The sequence below is a fragment of the Meles meles genome, chromosome 13 (genome assembly GCF_922984935.1).
Source record: "Meles meles chromosome 13, mMelMel3.1 paternal haplotype, whole genome shotgun sequence".
Classification (NCBI taxonomy): Eukaryota; Metazoa; Chordata; class Mammalia; order Carnivora; family Mustelidae; genus Meles; species Meles meles.
Genome location: NC_060078.1, coordinates 11,569,607 through 11,592,323, shown reverse-complemented (window position 1 = coordinate 11,592,323; position 22,717 = coordinate 11,569,607). Strand labels below are relative to the sequence as shown.

The following is a 22,717-nucleotide window of genomic DNA, read 5'->3' as shown; positions in this document are numbered from 1 at the left end:
CTGGGGCCAAATGTCACTTTTTCCTCTCATTTAACAAAGGGGTATGCAATTTGCATGTATGTCTTTGCTTAAGAAAAGTGAAAACCCCAAAATCCCCAATTGCAGTGTTGTGTGCATGATGGTCACTTACGCTAGCTAGATGGATACATAAGAAAAGAGGGCTGACTCAGAATCTCTTTCTGTATCTATCAACCCTTCCCATGCACACCCTTGACTTGCTGGTTTTGCAAAGCAAGGCACTCCACTAATTCTGGTCATCCCCCAACACCACTGCCCTCCAATTAATCAAATGGTGGAGCAGGGTTAATCTCTCTAAAACTTTAGAGGGTAATTCTTTGAGTTGGTTGTTATGCAGAAATCAGCTGAAAACCATTCAGAACAATAGTGATTCTCCCTCTGTGCAATTGCTAGACCCAAACAGACAAACTAACTGACCCCTTCTGCTGCCTCTGCCTTGTCTCTCCTGCAAACGCCCCACAAAACACCCCACCACCAGACCCCTCTCTTTCCGTAGCTAATGGAGGTCGCCTGCCGCCCCAGCTCCCTCTTCGTGTTTTAGTACTGATCAGTCTAAACGCCCAGGAAACAGCAGGCAGAACTCATTTGGTTTACATTCTGTTCTTTCTTTCTTTCTTTCTTAAGTACAAATAACATTTCTTTCAATATAAATATATTGTTACATGAAAAAAATAGAAAAAAGCACAACAATTGTGATCACTGTCCAGCAGGAACATGTTTGTTGCTAATAGAGTCAGAGATCCTATGCTCTGTAAGAAGTCGTCATTTTAGTCCATTTTATGACACTTTGAAACACAGGACTTTCCTTGTCCGACAATCAAATCCTTTTTGAGATGATTTAAATATGCCAGTGATGAGCATCTAACATATCCGGGAACCAAAGCTATTGAAGCGAGCTAGAATTTGACTCCAAGAATACAACTGCCAATATACAGAAACCATATAAATTACTTAATCAGACTGTAAAAATACATCAGATTTTAAATCTCCAGCAGGTAATAAATTACTTACAAAACCAAAACAAGACACAACAGCTCAGGTGTGTTTCTCCTGATTCAAGTGCGAAGTGCGCTGCGGCAGTCCTGGGTCGGAGTGGGGGAAGGCACCCCCTGCGCCACCCGCCGCAGCCCGGGAGGGAGGCTGCGCGTCACTTGGCGTGAGCTGACCGCAGAGTCCCCAGGATTTTGTCCCAGTGCGTGAAGTAAGGGGCAAAGTTGCAGTTAAACTGCGAGTGGTGCAGGTCGTGGTGCCTCACGCCACCGTACCATCCGAAAGGCACGAGTCTGTGCGTGGACCAGGGGAAGTCGTAGCCGGAGTGGTCCTCCACCGACAGCCAGATGTTGAGCACGTGGAACACCAGGACGGTGAGCGGGTGGCACTGGAGCAGCGTGACGTTCACCATGTCGAAGAAGCCCAAGGAGAAGAGCTCCCAGACGCTCATGTACTGCGTGGCCAGCGCGAACGAGGCTGTGTTCTGGTGGTGCATCTTGTGGAAGGTGCGGTAGAGCCACGGCACCTTGTGGTGCAGCACGTGCCACGCGAAGAACTCGGCATCGAAGAGCAGCAGGCAGCCCACGACGTGGCGCGCCAGCTGCAGCAGCTCGGGGGCTTCCAGGGGCCAGGGCGCCGGGCCACGGGCCCACTGCAGCAGCGTCAAGGGGAGCACAAACACCACGTGCTGGTAGAGGGTCTGCCCCAGGCAGGGCAGCAGCTGCTGCGCCGTGGGCGAGAAGTCCGGGTGGATCTTGTAGCGCCGCAGCGCGGGCACCCAGGGGCACAGGACGTCCAGGACCACGAAGGGCAGGCAGAAGCCCACGTACGTGGTGATGGAAAAGAGGACCGCGAACAAGGGCGACTGCGTGAGCGCCTCCTGGGCCCGCAGTCGGTCCCAGAGCGGCTGCAGGAGCAGCTGGCCGGAGCTGCAGCGGATGGGGAGCTCGGACGCGTTGTGGCTGCTCATGCTGAGGCTGTGCCGGGGCGGCTTGGGTCCCTCCGACTTTTCTCCGCGCTGCGGCCCCGCCCCGAGTGATGTCAGCCGCCCTCTCGCTCCCCTTTCCCGGCCGGGCCCATCCTGCAAAAATAAACAACCCCACGGAGTCGCGCTCAGTTGCCAAAATGCGTATCTACAGCTGCGCTGTAGCGGCTTTTCCTGGGCGCAACAAGGTTACTAGCTTTTTCTATGCGAGCAGATGTATGTGCGATTTTTTTTTTCAATTGACGTGCCGGGTACACTCGATACAATACGCAGATCTTCAGTGTAGTTTCTACCAATTTTGACAACTTAGTTCCTCTGTCATCATCACCCCCAAACAAGGTAGAGAATATTCCCGCCACCGCGCTGAAGAGCTTCTTGGCAATCAGGGCGCAATTGCTTGTATTTTCAAGCGCGTACGGAGAATTGCGTCCGTGTGCTTTCCTAAAGAAGCAACCGTCACTGCATTTTTAAAGCGACGTACTTTCCTGTATTTCGGGTCCTTTCTGTCGGCACACCTCCTCTCCATCTAATGCGCTGCGGGCTGCACACGGACCCTCCTGCAGGGGGGACCTCGGGGCGCCCGGGCGCGCGCGGCGGCGACCGGCCGACCCGCACGGTTCCAGCGTCTCTGCGCGCAACTCTCCCCGCCCGCTCGCCGCGGGCTCCGGATCCCACCCAGCGCGGACTCCCCCCGGAGGCGGCCGCTCGTTTCTTTGTTCGCTGCACCCGCGGGGCCCAGAGCAGCGACCCCGACGAGGAGGCACGGCGACAGAGCTGGGACCGCGGCTGGGAGGCTTTTATTAAAAAAAAAAAAAAAAAAAAAAGTTCTGGGTTTTACCTTCTAGAGCCTGCCCAGATCTGGCCTCAAAGCCGCGGCGTCCTCATTTGGAATGGAAGCGATGAAAGCAGTAAACCACCCGCTTTGTTCCTCGGCGGCGCCCCGGTGCGCGCCTGCAGCCTGGCAGGACGCAGGGTGGAGAGCCGAGGAGGGCGCGCCTGCGCTGCGCTCCTCTCGGCCGGCTTCGCGGGACCCGCTGCCGCTGGTCTCAACCTGCGAGCCCCGACCGCCCCTGGCGCCCGGAGGGTCACTGCGCGGCCGGCCCCACCTCGGCGGCTCTCCGGGGGCACCGGGCCGGAGGAGGTCGGTACTGCGCAAGCTCTGGGGCCACCCGGGACCGCGTAGAAAACCACCTCCGCCTTTGCCCCGGGTGGCTGACACACGACACAAGAGTCCCCTAGAGGGTAAAAGTTGGGGATGAGCACTTGGAAGGCGAGACCACGCGGAACTAATTCTAGGTTTGCGTCGTGTGTCCCTGAGGTTGGGGTTCACTCACTCCAGGAGGCTTTGCGTGTTGTCGCCCTACTGCCACCCCTCCCCACCCCCTACCCCGCCAAAGGAAAAGAAGAGTAGCCACCGCGGGAGGTTATTTCAAGCATTAAAATGGGAACATAACAACAACGTCAGCCAGGCATGAGCTAAGCGTTTCATTTGAAGTGATTTCCTCCAGGGCTGGGAACCCCAAGCTGTTAGCCCTGTGGCCTCACAGAAACAAGCCTGGTGCTAGGCACACGGCAAACTTGCAAAGAAAGATGCATGTTATTTTAACTTTGTGCTCCACATTTTACCAAAAGAACCGAGGAAGTTTACAACTAAAGTTTACAACTAAAATCCAGTGAAATCGTGTAAAGAGAAATAAAAGATGGAATGCCACATATTAGGAGGAAAGAAGAAATATGACAGAAATAGAGACCAGCATATGTACCTAGATATATAACAATATATAGGATATGTACGTACATGCACGTATGATATATCAGAAGCCAGTTCATAACACGTAATGATACAGTAATATCTAATAATGAATGGGATGTTATACCCACGCCCTATAACAAGGCAGTTCATAATTCAGAACCCCCCCGGGGGCCGTTTGTCCATGACCCACCGCTGATAGGATACACGTGCTCCCTACTGCCCATCCTCTGGGGCCTCCAGCCTCTAGCTCTCCTGGAGTTTGTTTTCTTTAACACGTCAGTGTGCTAAGAATAGGGGCGCCTGGGTGGCTCAGTGGATTAAGCCGCTGCCTTCGGCTCAGGTCATGATCTCGGGATCCTGGGATCGAGCCCCGCATCGGGCTCTCTGCTCCGCGGGGAGCCTGCCTGCTTCCTCCTCTCTCTCTGTCTGCCTCTCTGCCTACTTGTGATCTTCTCTCTGTCAAATAAATAAAATCTTTAAAAAAAAAACAAACACGTCAGTGTGCTAAGAATATTATGATATTCTGCCTGTGTACTGATGAGAAAAAAGTGCAGAAACAGCTGAGTTCCTTGACAGGCAATGCAGACCTGGATAGAGTAGATTTTCTAGTTGCTTGGACATCTAGATGGTAATGGAGCTGGGTATGATGCAGGCCCCTAGCCTCCCTTGCGGTGAGTTTCTAGCACACAGACACCACCCTGTGGGTTCTAGGCTCTTCTTCGGCCTTCCCCTCCCCCAAGACTCTTCCCCATTCACCTTTAGGGCAACCTAGGAACTGCCTCCTTTCCCATTCCTTGTACACAAAGCTTGCCTTGAACTTTGCCCGGCTTCAAGAGAAGAGGCAGGGCTTGGTCTCCTTCGCTCTTGGACCCCTCAGTGCTCCAAAGGGACAGTCAGAGCTCACGTTCTCGGACTTACAAATGAACTCTGGTCAGAGGTAAAGTTATCACTCAGATTTGCCCTCGAAAGAAATGAAGTCAACCTTCAAATTTCCATTCAGCACACGCCGTCCTCTCCTTGTGGTCTCGGCTACATGCTTGGGTGCTTGGGATGCTAGTGTGGATTTCTGAAGTGGGTGCATGGGCAGACTTGCTACACTTGGACTTGGCTCTGAGGTTGCTGTCAGGACCGCCCCCTTCGAGCCCCCAGCCCCAACCAACCCATTCTTTGCCTTCTTTGGTTCTTGCATCCTCTATCACGAAGCCTGTTAAAGTCCTCTCCATGGGCCGGTGGCACAAAGCCCAGTGCAGCCAGATCCAGAAGCCTCTGCTGTCCCCTGCTCGGCCCAGGCTCTCTCCTCCTGCTCACAGCACTCTGCAGAACAGCTACTGGCTTCCCTGTCTTGCCGGTCCATCAGCTGACCCGGGAGACAGAAGTTTGTGTCCCATATGTGAATGCAACCATCTCGGGGAAAGTAGTTAAAATCTTGTGTCTGCCTTCAGCTCAGTTCATGATCCCAGGGGTCCTGGAATTGAGCCCCGCATCAGACTTCCTGCTCGGTGGGAAGTCTGCTTCTCCCTCTCCCACTCCCCCTGCTTGTGCTCCCTCTCTGTGTGTCTCTCTCTGTCAAATAAGTAAATAAAATCTTTTTAAAGGGGGGGGAGGGTCAAAGGTATCTGTGGACTCGATGCTTGTTTCTGAAGATATTAGCTCTAAACTGAAGCTAACAGAGTAGAATATTTTTTCCCCTAGAGCCCTGGCTGGTTTAGCTACTTATCCACTGGAATGGTTTTCCACAGATGGGGGTATTTCCTGAGCTCTGGTGATGCTGGGACTATTGTGCTTCTCCAGTTAACGCTTACTGTATCCTTTTTACCTGGCATGCTTTCTGACAAGGCTGGAGGACCAGATTCTTGTCTTCTCCAGCTAACCCAGAGTTGAGACCGTTTTCATGAGTACAGCCATCGAGTCCGCGTTTTTAACACCATCTTGCGGAGACTAGGGACTCCGGATACTACCCCCCCACCGCCCACCAACAGAGCATGTACTTGCATTAGCAGGGACATCCTCTCTTTCCTGATGTGAACTTGATGGTTTTTTTCTTTCCCAAATTAGGCAAGATGTTCTTGGATCTACCTAACCGAAATAGATACTGCCAGATATCAGACATGAGAAGTGTTATGATGCCTTACAGCTATGACACGTAAGACTAGTAGAGGATAGAGTAATTCCAAAGATTGAAACGTAATCCCTTGAGCGCCTGGGTTGTTCAGTAGGTTGGGTGTCTGCCTTCTGCTCAGGTCATGACCCCAGGGTCCTGGGATGGACTCCTGCATGGGGCTCCCTGCTCAGTGGGGAGTCTGCTCCTCTCTCTCTCTTCCTGCTGCTCCCCCTGCTTGTTCTCTCTCTCTCTCTGTCAGATAAATAAATAAAATGTCTAAAAAAATGTAATCCCTTGTTGTAAAAATGAAGGCTTCTTGTCCGAAAAGTCAGGACTAACTAGGGTTGAATATAAAGTTACAGCCAAGGTGAAAGCAGAAGCTTTTGTCAGTTTCAAGGTAGATACCTGTCGAGGACTTTGGTGCTGGTGCGAGGGACTGAAGTTTCACTTAGAGGGAAGTTTCCAAAAAAGTCAGAAGACACGACTTACCCACACCAAAACAGAAGACGCTGATGAAGAATGTGGGAGATGTTAGCTCCCCCAGGAGACTCCTCGACGCTCTCTTTCATTAAAGCATGTAAAAATCATCTCCACTAAAAGGCACCCAAGTGCCTGTAAAGAGAAAATACTGCACCTCACCGAAGGAGTTGCTGCAAGAAACAGGCCTTGTGAGAAGGTTTTAAAAATCGGAAGGCACAGTGTAAATGCACAGTATATTTTAGTACCACTAAAACAAGTGGGCAGAAAGAGTTTTACTTGCTTAGTTTGGAATTAAACTTAAAATCTGCACCTAGCACTATGTGATACCATAAATACTCTTGAATGAATTACTGACAAGTTTTGTTTTGTTTTGTTTTGTTTTGTTGGACAGACATCACAGATTTATTCAGAACATTCCATCTCAAAGCAACAGAATACACATTCTTCTCTAGGGCACATGGAACATTCTCCAGAACAGATCACATCCTGAGTACTGACAAGCTTTTTAAAAATCAGAGGGGTACCTGGGTGGCTTAGTCGTTAAGTGTCTGACTTCGGCTCTCTTCGTGATTCCAGGACTGAGCCCCGCATGGTGGGTGGAGGTCCCTGCTCAGTGTGAAGCTTGCTTTTCCCTCTCCCACTCCCCCTGCTTCTACTCCCTCTCTCGCTGTTGCTCTGTCAAATGGATAATTAAAATCTGGAAAAAGACACAAAAGCTCTGTGTTGGGCTCCCTGATCAGCAGGGCGTCTGTATCTCCCTTTCCTTCTGTCCTGTCCCCAGCTGTGCTTGCCCTTTTTCTCTCTCAAATAAACAAATAAAATCTTTAAAAAATAAATTAATAAAAATAAGTAAAAATCAGAATTATTGTCATCTAGTGCTGCCTTTTGGGGGCATTTTGAAAATATCTCGCTATATTAAAAACTAAATGACAAAAGTTAAAACTACAGTATATTTTGAAAGTTCACATTTAACACAGTAACACCTCTAACACAAACATAAAATAATCCTCATCATTTGGAGATCATATCAATAGTCTCAGTTTGGGTCCTTCATAAGCGTGAGGCCTCGGTTAAAGCCTCCCCCACAGCCCCTTCCGTGCTGAGGTTCCGACCACCCTTTTACCCATTAGGCAAATTTTTATCTTCACGCCACAGCTGGGGCACAGCTATTCTTTGAGGACATTTTTTAGATATTATGAATTAGGCCAGAATTGGACATAATCCTGAGTAGAAATGACTAGAAACATGGTTAGCCTCACCGGTCCTCAAATTACCATCTGGCACTGGAAAATCAATAAAATTCTCCGCCTTTCCCAGAAGAGACCAGAGAAACCTCCTTAGAGAAAGAAAAGCTTTGGCGGCAAGGCCAAGAGTGCCCTCCGGTGGCGAATGGGAGAAATGACTTTGTTCTCAACTGTAACCTCATTTGGAGGCTTTGCGCCCCGCCCCCCAACCCAGGGACTGCGAAGTCTTAGAGCACCAAGTTGGCAGTGTATTAATTAGTCTTCTTGTCCTAGGGATCTGTGGACATCTTCGTGTGCTGCTCAAAGGAATATATATCAAACCAAGCTGAAGAATCAGAGGTCCTACCAACTTGCAACTGGACTTCTTATGAAAGGCATAAGCTCCTTAAGGCAAAGACAAAACAAGATTTTTTTGTTAAACAATAAAACAGGCGCCTGGGTGATTCAGTGGGTTAAGCATCTGCCTTCAGCTCGGGTCATGATCCCGGGGTTCTGGGATCGAGCCCTGCATTGGGTTCCCTGCTCAGCGGGAGTCAGCTTGCTCTCCCCCTCTGCCCTTCTTCCTACCCCAGCTCGTGTTCTGTCTCGCACGTGTGCTCTCTCTCTCTCTAATAAATAAAATCTTTAAAAAAAAAAAATGAAATTAAACAATGATGAAACATTACCACAGCCTAGGGTTACAAGGATTTAAAGGACCCACGTGGCAATGTCAGGAACAAGAGGCCACCAACAAAGGCAAATGTGCAAGGGAAAAGGGCTGTACCAGGAACAGCCACATAACATCTCCACCTCTAGACCGGCCCCACACTGAAGAAAACTCCCCAGAGAAAAGTCTGGAAAGGAGGGAAGAGAGACACACGCCAGGAAGAGGCGGACTCTGTAGAATGGACCCCCCTCCCCCCGCTCATCCGTGTCACCTCGTGTGTGAAAGATGGACTGACTCATTCTCAGGGGAGTCTGGGGGTGCCGCCGTGGCATCAGCCCGAGCTAGAGACAGCAGGCCACCTACGGCGCTGAAGGCATTCTCGGTGGGGCTGCTCTCTCCTCTAGAGCCAGAAAACACCTACTCACTGTCCCTTTCTGTCCTCCCCTACCCAAGAATCTTGTACCTGGTTGGCCAACCCAGTTTGCTTTGGTCAAAGAAGAAAGGCGGCTTCAGGGTACGGTGGGGGGACCTAAAGCCTGTGAGGAGAGTGGCACCCTCCTGGCATGGATACCCGTCCTCTGCGTCCAGCACACTCGGACCCTTGTCTGAGGGAGCCGTGAGAGAACAGACTCTGCTTCAGTCCCTGGACCCTCCGGGATGTTCCGTGTGTGTCTCACTGCATTCAGCTAACTGGGAAGGTCTCTCACTGTTCACACAGCTTGTGGGTCCGCATGTATTGACTGACTCACTGCATTCCAGGCTTTATGTTCGATTTGGGGCATACAGAAAGGAGGAAGGTATATCTTTTGCCCTCAAGCTCAGAGAGTAGTGGGAGAGATCTCATCGGATACCCCCCACTGCCCACTAGATCTATGCTTTGGGGACCCTATGGCATAAATGGCTTGTCTCTGCCTTCTTCAAGGAGGGAGTTAGAGGGACAGTCCCTGAATCCACGGTCCCTCCTGCGGATGGGTCAGTCTCTGCTTGCTCTCCACGCAGCATCACGAGCTCCAAGGACCAGTGTTTCCAACCGATCCCCCAAACCCCTTAGTCTGCGACCTCTCCCTCCTCACTATGGGAGGGGATCAAAGGGTCACGGGCAATAAAGGAGAACACAACATACACGCGGTCCTTCAGGTCTAGGAGGCTACTGCGTTTTATTGAAAAGTTATTCAAATAAGACTTTTTAAATGTTACAAAGTAGTATCACGCTATCTGCATACATTAGCCAGTCCCAAGTATCGTTTATTGCTGCAGCTAAAAGAGCTCTGCCAGAAACACATCAATTGTCATTCTGTCCATCCGGCAGCACTGCAAAGAAATCGTGCATCAAGAAAAGCAGGTTCATGAATAAGGGCTTCCTGAACTCGGGACGCGAATCAATAGTATTGAAAATATGGACATATACAAAACCAAAAAACGGAAAGAATCCCTGAGCATTGGTCTGAAAACATTCACGGTCACATTTCCTCATGTGAAAATGGTTAGGACTCTCCTCCCAGGCAGCCCCTGGGCTTCTGCTGCCCCCACGGGAGCACCCAGCTAAGGCAGCAGCAAGCTACGGCAGCTTTTTTTTTTTTTCTGATTTTGCAGAAAAAAGGGGTACTCTCTCCCCACACGACTTGTGTTCTCACCCACATGCACTGACAGCCCACCACCCAATTACTAGTTCATGAATATAGATGGTTGCCTGCATCGGTCTTGGAGCTATTTAAAATATAGGGCTTGGGGTTTTTCTAAATGAATGTCATTTATTTTCTGAAGATTCCAGCAAATTATTTGGCTTCGTGTGAACAATTTAAACACTTGCTAAATAATGACTTATCATGGTTAGATTTCATAAAATTCATTCTAGAATCTTTCCAACTGGCCCGGCTGGGGTGTCACAGGATTAGACTCCGTGCCTAGCGCGTGAGAGCATGAGAACTTGTCACTTAGCTCCCTAATGACCGCAAGGCCCGTGGACTGCAGAGCCCTTTAAGGCAAAGAGGTAAAAACTGAGTGCACAGGGAGCTTTTTCAAATCAATGTCAGGTCATTTACCAATGGACCACAGAGCCTGGAAACTCCGACACCTGCCCAGCACGGCCTGTGTGACGGTAAAAAGGCAATGTTGTGTATGTTAAACTCTAAGGATGCCCAGAATGGTTAGGACCTTTTACAAGTCAGTGGTATTTTTAAACAGCCTTCAAGAGGCCGCCCTCGAGGAGGCCATGATTAAACCAAAAACGTGCATTTCAAATCCTGGAGGCACTTGAAAAATGTCAATCATAATTTGATCAGAGACAAAAATGCAAACAGACTGGGAAAGACAGAGAGCCATTTCAGAGAAGGGAAGCGTGCACACTGTAATGCACGGTCCCCTCCTGTGGCCTCTCACAGGTATTTCCTCATCAGATCCACTATGTCATTATAGAGCCGCCAAGGGGCATCCAAGCCCCAGATAAAGTCCAGGTGCTCCCACTCCGGGATGAACTTGTTGTACACCAAGTTGGTAATCTGCAACAGTAAGATGTTGATATCCTTGACGTCCGCCAGTGAGTCCCGGCCCCCGCTCCAGACGGCCGTGGGCACCAGCATGTCCTTCACATTGTAAGTCGGGGGATAAGTCTGTAATAAAACCAACAGAAGGCTTCGTTGGCGTTTTGATTTACAGAAACACGGCCAAATAATCCCTCGTTAGATGCTGATTACTAAATGTGACCGTGGAAGACCCAAGTTTTAAACCGTTCTCAGTTTACTTTTCAAGTTACCGTTAACCAGAACCGAAACAGTACGAATGACAATAAGCATTGCACCTGTCACACGGGCGTCCCGAGATGAAACAAAAGTAGGGGGAGAGTGCCTCACACTTGAGAGCACCCAGCACTCAGAATATGGTCCATTTCTTTGTATGTGGAAGGCAAGGCTTAAGGTGACGGGGTCTGGCCCAGGCCCCCCAGCTGCTGGAGAGCAGACCAAGGCTAGTCTGACTCAGGTCTGTGTTCCTGGTCACGATGAAGGACGTGTGACTGTGACAGTTGTTACAGAGTCAAGGAAAAGGACCATGAGGGAAGGCCCAGGCCTCAACACTAACCACAAAGCTTGGGTTGTTCTGGAAGACAGAGGGAAACCAACACCATCTGTCTGACCCTCCCCAGCATTTACCGCAGCACCGAAGCCCCCCAGCAGCCCTATGGCTTGAGCTGGCTTCCTTGGTGGCTTTTCTGAGCCCAGTTACATTCTAAAGACTTTCAAATCCTTTACCTGGTTGTAATGGAAATAATTCCTGGCGCCGTTTCCCCAGTCAAAGGCTTGGAACTTCCAGGATTTAATGAACTACAAAGAAGTTAATTTGGGAGAACATGTTATCTGATACAGAAGTTTGAGAGAGCCTCACAGGGGGCTAGTTAGCTGTAGCCTCAGAAGCCCATTTTACACTGTACCCAGACTTACTATTTCCAAAGTGTAACTTAAAATAAAATGGCATTAGGGGGTGGGGAGCACCTGGGCAGCTCAGTCTGTCAAGCATCCAACGCTTGACGTCAGCTCAGGTCATGATCTCAGGGTCGTGAGATCTGCACTCAGTGGGGAGCCTGCTTGAGATGCCCTCTCTCCTTCTCCCCTTCTCCCCACTCTCTCTCTCTAAATAAGTGAAAAATAAAATCTTCAAATCAATAAATGAATTTTTTATATGGCACAGCTATCGTAATAGTGATGTCTGGTGACAGAGGGTCGGAACCCTTGCGGGAGCCACTGCGTAACGTGAAGACACACGAAATCGCAGTGTTGTACACCCGAAACCAGTGTACCACAGTGTGTCAACTAGACTGCAAAAAATAAATACTAATTTTATTTTGACTGGAATGTAGCAGCCATATGACACGATAAAGCAGCTACACACAGGACTGTACTTGTTAAACTTCATGCTGGCTTTTACTGAAATCTGAATCTTGAGCTTTTTCAAAGAGTTAACTATCTTCCTTGGGAAAGAAATACATTTTACATACGATGTACGGACTAAGACTTAGACGTAGGAGGGCATGTGATCGCATGAGCACTGGGAGTCGAACACAGCTGAGGAATCAATAAGCTCTACCTCTGAAACTAGTAACATTCTATATGTTAACTGACTGGATTTCAATTTTAAAATATACTGTCATACAAAGAGTATTAAAATTCATAAACTCTGTGACTGAAAAAAGGCATATAGATTAATACGTATTTACATGAATATATTCGTATCAGTATGAAAAATATTGATTATATATTAATATGTGTATATGGACTAACAAAAACACCCTATTATACTTGTGTTAATCTGTGAATTAATATATTTGTTTATCATCCCCATCATAGTTTCCACATATCCATTTTTAGAAGCCTGGATTGTAGCCAACCCAACAGCTCTAATGTAAGCCCAACTCCCCTTACTTTTTTGAAACAATGTTTTTTAAAAGGTGTCATTTTACAGGGAACTCGTGATTCAGATGCAGACAGACTCTCTCTCATTTGGCAACTGCTCTCCAAGACACCCACAGCATCTTGGTTTGGAGCTTAAATGGTGAGTTATTTCATGTTTAAAAACAAGTCAGGGGGGTGCCAGGGAGGCTCAATTGGTTAAGCCTCTTCCTTCAGCTCAGGTCATGATCTCAGGGTCCTGGGATCAAGCCCCACGTCGGGCTCTCTGCTCAGCGGCGAGCCTGCTTCTCCCTCTGCCACTCCCCCTGCTTGTGCTCTCTCTCCCTGTCTCTCACTCTCTCTCTCAAATAAATAGAACCTTAAAAAAAAAGTTAGGAAGGAAATTCCTGTAAAAAGACGTCCTGAGGTAGGAATAAGTCCCTGATACACTGTTAGGTGGGGGAAAGCAAGTTAGAATAAGCAGAAGGAAATAATTTACTTAATCTATCTCTACAACAGTTCTTTCTACCAGCATCTTCAAGGAGCTCTTTCTGAAATGATCTGCGGCAAGAGGCAGACAGTGGAATGCAGACACATTTCACAGCGCTGGGTACACGTTTTCTCTGTGTCTGATGGCCGAGTCTTGTTTTTCATAATGAGAGAATTATTCTCTTTTCCCTATACATAATTTCTAAATTTTCTAGAATGAACGAGCAGGCATTGCTTTTGTGGCAATGTGACGGAAACAATCAAAACTTCATTTTAAAAGAGAGTGGCTCCCATTTAATCCCACGGCTGGTTCGGCTCTGGCATGTCCTGATGGGTTCAGTCCTGTCGTGCTCATGGCTTCCTGATGACATCGCAGCCTCCCTCCCAAAGCTGGATGAACTCGCCCGGAGTGCAAGGGCACAATGGGAGGAACCCAGGACTCTGGGGAAGGAAACCAGCTCCATGTGTAAGCAGCTGGCTCTGTGCAGGGCAGAAGGGCGTGGGAGGGGCTGGCAGAGGAGTGCGCCTACCTGGCTCCAGTGCAGCACGTTCTGCACAGAGGTTCCGGCCGGAGCGTGTGCTACATACACGGGCACTCTGGACTGCAAAAGAAACACGGTGAAGGGGCACCTGGGTGGCTCAGTGGGTTAAAGCCTCTGCCTTCAGCTCAGGTTCATGATCCCAGGGTCCTGGGATCAAGCCCCACATCAGGCTCTCTGCTCAGCCCAGAGCCTGCTTCCTCCTCTCTCTCTCTGCCTGCCTCTCTGACTAGTTGCAATCTCTGCCTATCAAATGAATAAATAAAAATTTAAAAAAAGAAAGAAAGAAAGAAACACGGTGAAATAAAGAATGGACACAGCATTAAGGAGGCATTGACATTAAACCTCTTTTGCACTTCAGAGCCACAATCTCCAATACAGGAGACTACAAGCAGGGAAAAACTTCTAGTTCTCTGACGACACAGACGCCCTACAAAAACCGGTACAGCCACACGCGCACAGAACACAGACGAAGGACGCAGAGCGACGCGGTAACGGGCTGTAGGGCTGAGCTGACGGGTTGTTCTGACTTTGTTCTTCAAACTTTTCTGAATTTCCAACATTTCGTGTAACAACCAGAAAAATTACTACTACTGTAAAAAAAACTCCCTAGAGCCTTCATTCTAGAATTTTAAAGCCTGCTTTCAAAATGCAACAGACCAACAACCAATATATTTAGAAATTCCAGCAAAGGGACGCCTGGGTGGCTCAGTAGGTTAAGCCTCTGCCTTCCGCTCAGGTCATGATCACAGGGTCCTGGGATCCAGCCCGAGATGGGCTCTCTGCTCAGCGGGGAGCCTGCTTCTCCCTCTCCTTCCGTCCCTCCCCCCTGCTCCTGCTCGCTCTCTCTCTCAAATAAGATTTTGGGGTGGGGAGAAGCATTAGAAACACTAGCACACTGCTGGCCAAGGGTCTATATTTTATAAAAAAGGTAAATAAATGTATACACACACACACACATTTAAATACACTTGTAGTCATCTCTTAAAAGAAACAGATCACTAGAATGAATACAAATACTAGGACTTAAATTATGACAGGTCTCCTCGTTCAGTAGGAAGTTGCTAACGGCAGGCCTGAGGAGAGCCGCAGACAGAGCCCTGGGCACCTGCTGAGATCCGTCTGTGCCTCCTCAATGAGAGACCCGTGAGCTCTCTGAGGAGGTCGTCCCTGCTTCTCTCACACCGCCCAGCACAAACAAGCAGCTCCATGGACAAAACAAATGCACTGAAAAGGAGAGCAGGTCTGAACATACCAAGTTTAAGTTCTTCTCGTTAAATCCACAGAGAACAAAAACGGCATTTCCACAGAGCTCCTTCAGAATGACGTGGGTGCAAACGTGTGTGCCCAGCCACTTCAAAATCGTATTCTGGGGAAGAAATTCTTTGACCCCAAACAAGTCCTAAAACATAAAAGGGAACCCAAGAGTATCTCAGCACTTCATTCTGGCAGAAGGCTTCCCTGACCCACCCCTGAAGCAGAGACACACGCCAAGCGTCTCCACATGTGACCCCAGAAAAGAAATGGCAACGGGAGGCAGACGGTCGCACTAGGACACACAGGCCAAAGCCGATATTAGAGCAGTGGTTGAAAGCCTCCCGTGAAGAGAAGAGGCAGAAAGTCACATCAGTTCACAGCTGACTTTTCACCGTGGGAAGGGGCATTAATGACCACTCAGCCCAGGGCCATCCCCAAAGAGAGTCACAGACTGCGGGGTAGGTCGTGACTTCCAAGAACAAGTCGAAGCCAAGCCTGCTCCGCCACGTGTCTGCCTGGGGCAGAGGCATCCGGTCCGATTCTACTGGCTGGTCAGCCAGTTCCTGCCCCCTGCTGTTGTCTTTCTCTTCTGACACTTTTTTCTTGAGCCAGAGCATGTGTAACACAAAATTTACCCTTTTGACCCTTTTTAAGTGTTCTGTTCAAGGGGCGTTAGGACACTCACATTCCTGTGCAACCGGCACCACTACCCATCTCCAGAGCTCTTCCAACACCTCAGGCTGAGACTCCGTTCCCATTAAACAAGAACTCCTCGTTCCTCCCCCACCAGCACTGCCTAATCTTATAAATAAAGTTTTATTGACACAGACACACTCCTTTTCCTCTGCTTTGTCTCTGGCTCTTTTCACACGACAGTGGCAGAGTTCGTAGTTCCAACAGAGACCGTACGATCCACAAAGCCAAGAGTATTTACTCTACGGGCCTTTAAGAGAAGTCTGCCGACTGCTGGGGTATGTGAAGCCGTGACCAATGTGTTCCAGTATTTTGGGGCAATCGCTATGCCTGCAAAGATCTTCACACACTGGTGCAAGGGGAAACAGAAAAAAGATTTTCCGTATATTGAACCCAAACGTGTCCCCCTGTAAGTTACACTTCTGCTGATGCCTACCCTGTGGAGGGACAAGCAGGAGTGAAAAATTAAAATGCCTCCCAAGGCAGTGTCCCCCCGACCCCAGGAAAAAAAAAAAAAAGATCCATTGAGATCCTAATTCCCAGTAGCTCATCATGGGACCTTATTTGGAGACAGGGTCTTTACAGGGGTCATCACGGGTAGATGCGGTGATCAGGGTGGGTCCCACGCAGTAGGGCGGGGGTCCTTAAAGAAAGGAGAAATCTGGGCAGAGACAGACACACACAGGGGCACGAACACATGTGGCGATGAAGGCAGAAATGGGAGTGATCCTCTCGCAAGCCAAGGAATGCCAAGCCAGGCACCCGAAGCCAGGGCCGAGGCACGGAGCAGACGCCTCCTCGCAGCCCCAACAAACTGATATGGGCAGGCAGGAAACTGTGAATGTGTAAAACGGGCCTCCTGCCCAGAGTGAGGTTTCGGGAGCTGCTGAGAACCACAGGAACTGTAACTCATTTGCCCAGCCTAAGGGCACAACTGCTTTGTGGTACACAGCGTCCTTTCTCCCACCACCCCGCCCAAAATAAATATCAAGATTTCAGCACCAGATGTGCTTTACAAAGGGTGTGACTAATCTGAAGTGGTAACACTGTGTGGGCCATATTCAGCACTTCTTCGGGAAAACTCCATCCACATACACACAGCCTGTCCTCTGTCGAGTCTATCGACTACAAGTACCTGAAGACAGACACTGGGTCCCCTGAATGTCTTCTCCTAACTAATCACAGGATGGGTAGCTGGGCAGAATTGAGGAACATCGTGTGCAGAGAAGGTCCTACTGTGGGAAATGGCATCAGTATTTAAAACTCCTGGCTTTGAGTCTAGGTAACAGTCACATGTGATAAACGCAGACATTTGTGAGGTTCTCTCCTAAAAACAAGAGGACACTGCATCACCGACTTATAGGGCAATAAGCCACCCTTTCCTCCTGACTGACCATGGACGTGAAGTTGGCCTTGAGCTTCCGAACAGCGACCCGAATCCCACTATGGTGCACTCTCCTGGGAATTCCATGGGAGCAGGACAGCACGTGCAGGAAACATAAAATTCACCTTACGCACTTACAGGCCCGCTCTGATCAATCTCGATGCCTTTCCAATTTATAATCTTTGTGTTCCGAGCGTGAGGGTGCTAAGCTTTTGTGGAGGCCACGCGGATTTCCCAGAGCACCTAATTCAAAGGTTTTAGAAGCATTTACTTTTTCCCTCTGTCACTGTCCTGGGATATTAGAAAACACCGCCATCGGGGACAGTGACTCGCGAAGACCAGTCTGTTTCGTCGGCACCGGGATCCGGTGGGCTGCTTTGGAAAAACGCAGACGCTGGGCCCCTCTCCAGATTCAGTGAGCCACCATCTCCAAGGTGGGGAGTTGGGGCGGGGGTCTGTATCTACACAGCTACTAGATCACAATCTCCAAGGATTAAATTACATCAGAAACTCTCCTATGACACAGCCATGCAGGTCTTCGGGAGGAAGGGACATGGCAAGGGTCAAGGAGCAAGGACCTAGGGAAGTGGTCGTCCCGATTAATGGAGCACTCGCTACATGGCCATCTAGAACGTGACGGTGTTTTATGCAGTAACGTCGTAGCTCTCTCAGGCTGGAAAATGTCATCTGCAGAACAACTTGTTTAAATTCACACGCAAGGTCTGGAGGAAAAGACCCACCCTGAGCACTGTGTTCAGCTCTGAGGAAGGAGTGAGAGTGACCCCGGTAACGGAAGGGGACGTTACTTCCCATTTCTGAATGGTTTATAATGAAACCTGAAGCTTCTATGACCCGAGGCGTTAAAGGTAAGTTCGGTCAGAGAGGGCCACATCTCATCTGTGTGTCTGGTCTCCGGTGTGGAGAACCCACCTTATGGGAGGGTCAGATACTGAGGTCACAGGATGGTCTGTATTCCCTGTGAACATCTCTTAAATGGCCGATATGTTTATGTTCCTGTATGGGATTTCATGAGTGCATATCAGTGTACCATACACCAAACACAGACAGTGTGTGCATGATGGACCATCTGGCCTCAGCTAGTTCTCAACTCGTCCTCCTGAAAACTGCTTCCTCCTTGAACAGAGCTTGGAGGTTACACCATTCTAGGGCTGAGTCTCAATGAGGTTACCGGCTTGTGTTAAGGGCCACATTATGAAATGTAATAGGAACAGTGTCTTCCGATAGCCCTCATTGTGGCCAGGGTCAGGCATGTGGGAAGAGCACGCCCTTCCTCCCCCATCTCCTGCCTGCTCCCACCCGCGGGCTCACTGTGTGTGAGAAAGGGCGACTCCAGGAGTTTAAGCTACCTTCTCCCGGACTTCCTTGTGCTCCCTTTGCGTGCTGGGTGAAGAGTGCTGACAAGTTAACAAGGAGAAGACGGTCTCTCCTGTAGAATTAGTGATACACTTTCCCTGACTCCCCAGGACCTGGAAGTAGGGGTGAAGGGGAAAATACACCCTGGGGAAAAGCGGCCCCACCGTTCCACCAACAGTGAACCACAGAGGAGGAAGAACCCTCTACAGGCCAATTCTTCAGATCTGAAAAGGAAGTTTGTAGGGCAAGAGAGGGGTGGGGGGAGTCCAAGTACCTTCATGAGAAATTCTGGCAATTTTCCTAATTTAGTTAGTGGGCTCGTAGAGAACTCGACTGAAGCCACAGGAGCCAGGGCAAAAAACATTTTAACCTTCTTGGCCAGCTCGGGAATCTGTGAAAATGCTATAAAACCTGTGGGAACAAAAGGAAGATAATAGGAATTCCATCCTGTAGGGATTTCTCAGGAAAGGCGGTCGTGCTTATGCCCTCTAGCGGCAGCCTGAGGACCACGCAAGCAACATCCCCACCACCAGGAGACAGAACACTCACACCCAGGCCTCTGAACTTTGTGTGCACTGAGTGTGATTAAACAAGTAAATCAAGTACTTGTTAAGTGCTCGATTCAATCTTCAACCTATACGTGCACCGGAAAAGAGCCAGAAGCTGTCCCTGTTCTCTCAGTCAGGTTAGCTGAGCGAAGGAAAGGCTCTCCCTAAGGGGGCTGTCCACCCAGCCCCAACACCCTCCCCCCATCCCAGGAACAACATCAGAGGCATTCAGATCAGTCGCCAGTGACTCAAAAGGGACTAACACACTGAGAATACTCTAGCGCTAAAATATTTTTTGGCTTCCTCTTGGGTCACTCCTTGCCTTGAACTTGGCCCCAGAGTGTCCTGTAGAACGCAGTGGGGCAAAGGCCACAAGTAGACAAGTCATGGGACAAGGATTACAAATGAAGAGAAATGCTTAACTCCACTCATAAGGAAGGTACACCCATGGGTGTTGCCTTCTGTCTGTAGCCTCTCAAACCCGCTAAGTGTTCCGAGGCAGTGGGGCTGTGGACATTGAACCAAACATGTTACAACTCTTGAGAGCACACCTACCTTTCACTGACTGATTGTGCTTTTAGGAATGTATGGAGGTTGTGTGATAGAAACACAGATACTAATCATAGCACATACTAAAAGAAGCAATTAAATAAATTATGGGACAGGTCCCTAGGCCTAATCAGTGGAACTCCTATTTGCTAGAATTACAGGTAATTTTTATTTTCTTTAAACTTTGCTGAAAAATTTTTTTAAGTAGGCACCACACCGAGCATGGAGCCCAACACGGGGCTTGAATTCACGACCCTGAGATCAAGACCTGAGCTGAGCCTGACGCCTAGCCAACTGAGCCACCCAGGCGCCCCCAATTTTTTTTTTATTTTTGTATACAATGAACACACTTTCCTTTTATAATCAGTATAAATAAAAAATGCATATGACTTTTAGCAACCATTTAGAAATGAAGCATAACATGGCATGTTTGCAGTTAGTCTGATTCCCCTTGAGAGTTAGTATATTTTCTTATTTTCTGTTTAAAAGTCTCTGCACTTAGAACCCCCTTGTTTTCTAGCCTCTCACGTCCCCACAGATAAACCAGGAAAATTCATACTAGGTTGTGGCTCCCATCAATTCCTTCTGTGTCAAGAGAACTATACACCTCATCCAGCCATTGATACAGAAAGTCTGAATTTCCAGAGAATGTGAAATATTACCCCAAATTCCCTGCCCTTCCCTTTCTGCTCAGCATCAAAACAAACAACAAACACCTCTATGCGAACTAACATTATTTTTTCACATTCCACTTCTAAGAACAGATGCAGACTCCGTACTAACACATTCGGTCGAACTCTAGTCTTTATTACGTACGTACCTATCGTGGTGCCTTGAGAGTGACCCACATAATACACTTGGTCTTGGCCAGTTTTGTTCAGAATGAAGTTAATTGAAGCTGGTAGGTCATAATTTGCCATTTCATCATAACTGGAATCCACAAAAGGAAGGCTTTCATTAAGACGTCACACGCAAACACAACCGTACACAAACGGGAAGGGTGCGGTGGGACAAGTGCCCGAAAGAAGAGCCCAGCGGGGAAACGCAGCACTGAGCACAGGAGACATTAACAGGATAGTGCAGACCCCTCACCACCATCCTCATCTTTAAAAGCTTCAGTTAGTTTTACCCATTCTTGAACTTTTCCATAAGTGAGGTCCAACGGTAGGCTACACCCACACTGTTGTGTGGCCACTGGCCATTCGTTGTGAAAATACTCAGCACTCCGTCTGTCCGGTCAGTGCTGACGGGACTTGGTAGTTTCAGACTCTTCACTATTATAAATGGTGGGACAACACACACGTCGTCGCACATGCCTGTGGGAAAAGCTCCTGTTCTTGCATACCCTGTCCTTAGGGAAGCTGTGGCTTTACGGTTCGGAAACAAACCTGAAGGAGTTCACAGTTCCGACCTTCTCTAATAGCAGGGACCAAGACCCGCCCTGGACCCGCGCACGGAGGCTGCTTGTCATCGGGGACACGCGAGCAGACTGCTACCACCGCGTGCAACGCGCCAGGCTCTCTCCCTGCACCCTGCACCCTTGCTTCTGATTCTCCGACTGACCTCATGAGATAGGTGTTTATTTGCCCCATTTTACAAAAAAGAATACTGACACACAGAGGGCATGTGCGACAAGTGCAAGGTCAAGCAGGAAGTAACAGGCAGAGCCAGAAGCAACAGAGAGGAGAGGACAATTTCTGGAAACAGTGCGTGTTGATGGAGGAAGGAAGAAGGTTCTAGGACACGATTTACCCAGACAGTCCCACACGACCTGGAATGCCAAAATAACTAAAAATCCATAAATGAATCTGATTCTTAAAATGCAATTATTTCCTGATAATTTACCTGACCGTGATTTACTAAATTTCTCACCAAGTTTAAAACCTTCAGCAAGCCATCAGCTTCTCCTCTCCTACAATCTTGAGTTGCCCGTGGATCTGCCCCCCACCCCAGATGTGTCTGTGTTAAGCGTGCTAAGGAAACAGACCTGGTCATCACCAATTCAAACGTACCTGAAAGCCCAGAATTCATCCTGGGAAGCCGAAAGAGTCTTGTGTTTCCGAGACCAGGTGTTCCCTCTGCTGTTCCCCATCCACACGTCAAAACCGGCGTCTGCCAGAATGAAGCCCAGGCTGCTGCTGGGCAGGTTTGTGATCCAGTTACTAGAGTCTGCCAGAAAGCCATGCTGCAGGAACACCACTGGCTTCAGACCTGGAAAACAGTCATGTTTGCAGCACCTCACTGTAAGTGAGATCTTGCTGAGCAGATAATTCACAAAGATTGCAAAGCACATAATGAGATAAAAACAAATCAAAATGTCGAGGTAGCAATGTACTCCCATATAACATTGGTCAAGAGTATCTTTCTAAACAGTGCTGGCAAAGTAGTAGCAAAAACAGACCATTCTGCATAACTAGTAACCAGACGCATTGACTTAACCATAGAAAATTGTTACTATATTCTTAAGACCTGATGAAATGTTTCTATAATTTATTTGCTCCAGTAATTACATTTCTTACCGCGTATCCTAACGAAATAAATCAAAAGGCAGGAAAAGATTATATACAGGGGCACTTGGGTGGCTCAGTTGGGTGAGCATCTGCCTTCAGCTCAGGTCATGATCCCCGGGTCCTGGAGTCAGTCTCGCCACCGGCTCCCTGCTCAGCCAAGAGTCTGCTTCTCCCTGTCCCTCTGTCCCTCCCCCCAACTCATGCTCACTCTCTCATTCGCTCTCTCAATAAAAAAAATCTTTTAAGAGAAGATACATACAAATTCATAAATACATATACACATATTCTTTTATTTACATATACATTCTTTTATTTATTTTTTATTTTTCTACCACCTATACAGTGATATAATAGAAAAACAAAGAGGAGCCAGAGACTCTTGATTGACCAGAGGCCAGAGACATGACCTCTGGCTGTTTACATCATGTTAAGACCATTTAGTCATTTGTTAAACAAGCATTTACTAAACACCAACTATGCGCCAAGCCTTTCCAGAACTGGGGACATGGCCCAGAACAAACACAGGAGGAAAACAATTCCCTGTCACGGAATTCCCTGTGACAATTCCCTGTCAGTCATGTTAGACTGACCATGAGAGTTAGAGAAAGACACACCTGGTTTGAACCTGTCCTCTCCAACTTTGGACGTGTGCAAAACACTTCAACACCCCCCGAAACTGACGTCATCCCCTGTAGCAGGGAAATGTCGTGCGCACTTTATAAGGAGTAATGAGCTAGGAGATACGACGCGAAAAGTTCTTAGCCAAGTGCCTGATACA

The 22,717-nt window shown here is 48.5% G+C and overlaps 2 protein-coding genes across 2 annotated transcripts in view; both read right to left on the bottom strand.

Annotated features, from left to right (window-relative positions):
- Positions 1-636: 636 nt before the first annotated feature.
- On the bottom strand, positions 637-2,003 carry CH25H (cholesterol 25-hydroxylase). Its single transcript, XM_046027270.1, has one exon. It carries the CDS (start codon positions 1,976-1,978, stop codon positions 1,166-1,168), a length of 813 nt encoding a protein of 270 aa, XP_045883226.1. The 5' UTR covers positions 1,979-2,003; the 3' UTR covers positions 637-1,165.
- A 7,346-nt stretch (positions 2,004-9,349) lies between these two features.
- Positions 9,350-22,717, bottom strand: part of LIPA (lipase A, lysosomal acid type) — a 31,936-nt gene continuing 18,568 nt past the window's right edge. Inside the window, exons 4-10 of the mRNA XM_046027635.1 lie at positions 21,442-21,640; positions 20,250-20,359; positions 18,607-18,743; positions 14,880-15,026; positions 13,616-13,687; positions 11,463-11,534; positions 9,350-10,826 (exon numbers count right to left, since the gene is read on the bottom strand). Coding sequence (XP_045883591.1) covers positions 10,593-10,826; positions 11,463-11,534; positions 13,616-13,687; positions 14,880-15,026; positions 18,607-18,743; positions 20,250-20,359; positions 21,442-21,640 — 971 coding nt within the window. The 3' untranslated portion in view covers positions 9,350-10,592. The remainder of the gene's footprint in view (positions 10,827-11,462; positions 11,535-13,615; positions 13,688-14,879; positions 15,027-18,606; positions 18,744-20,249; positions 20,360-21,441; positions 21,641-22,717) is intronic.

Coding starts and splice junctions, on each gene's coding strand:
- CH25H (XM_046027270.1), bottom strand. CDS start 1,978: ATGAGCAGCCACAACGCGTCCGAGCTCCCCATCCGCTGCAGCTCCGGC.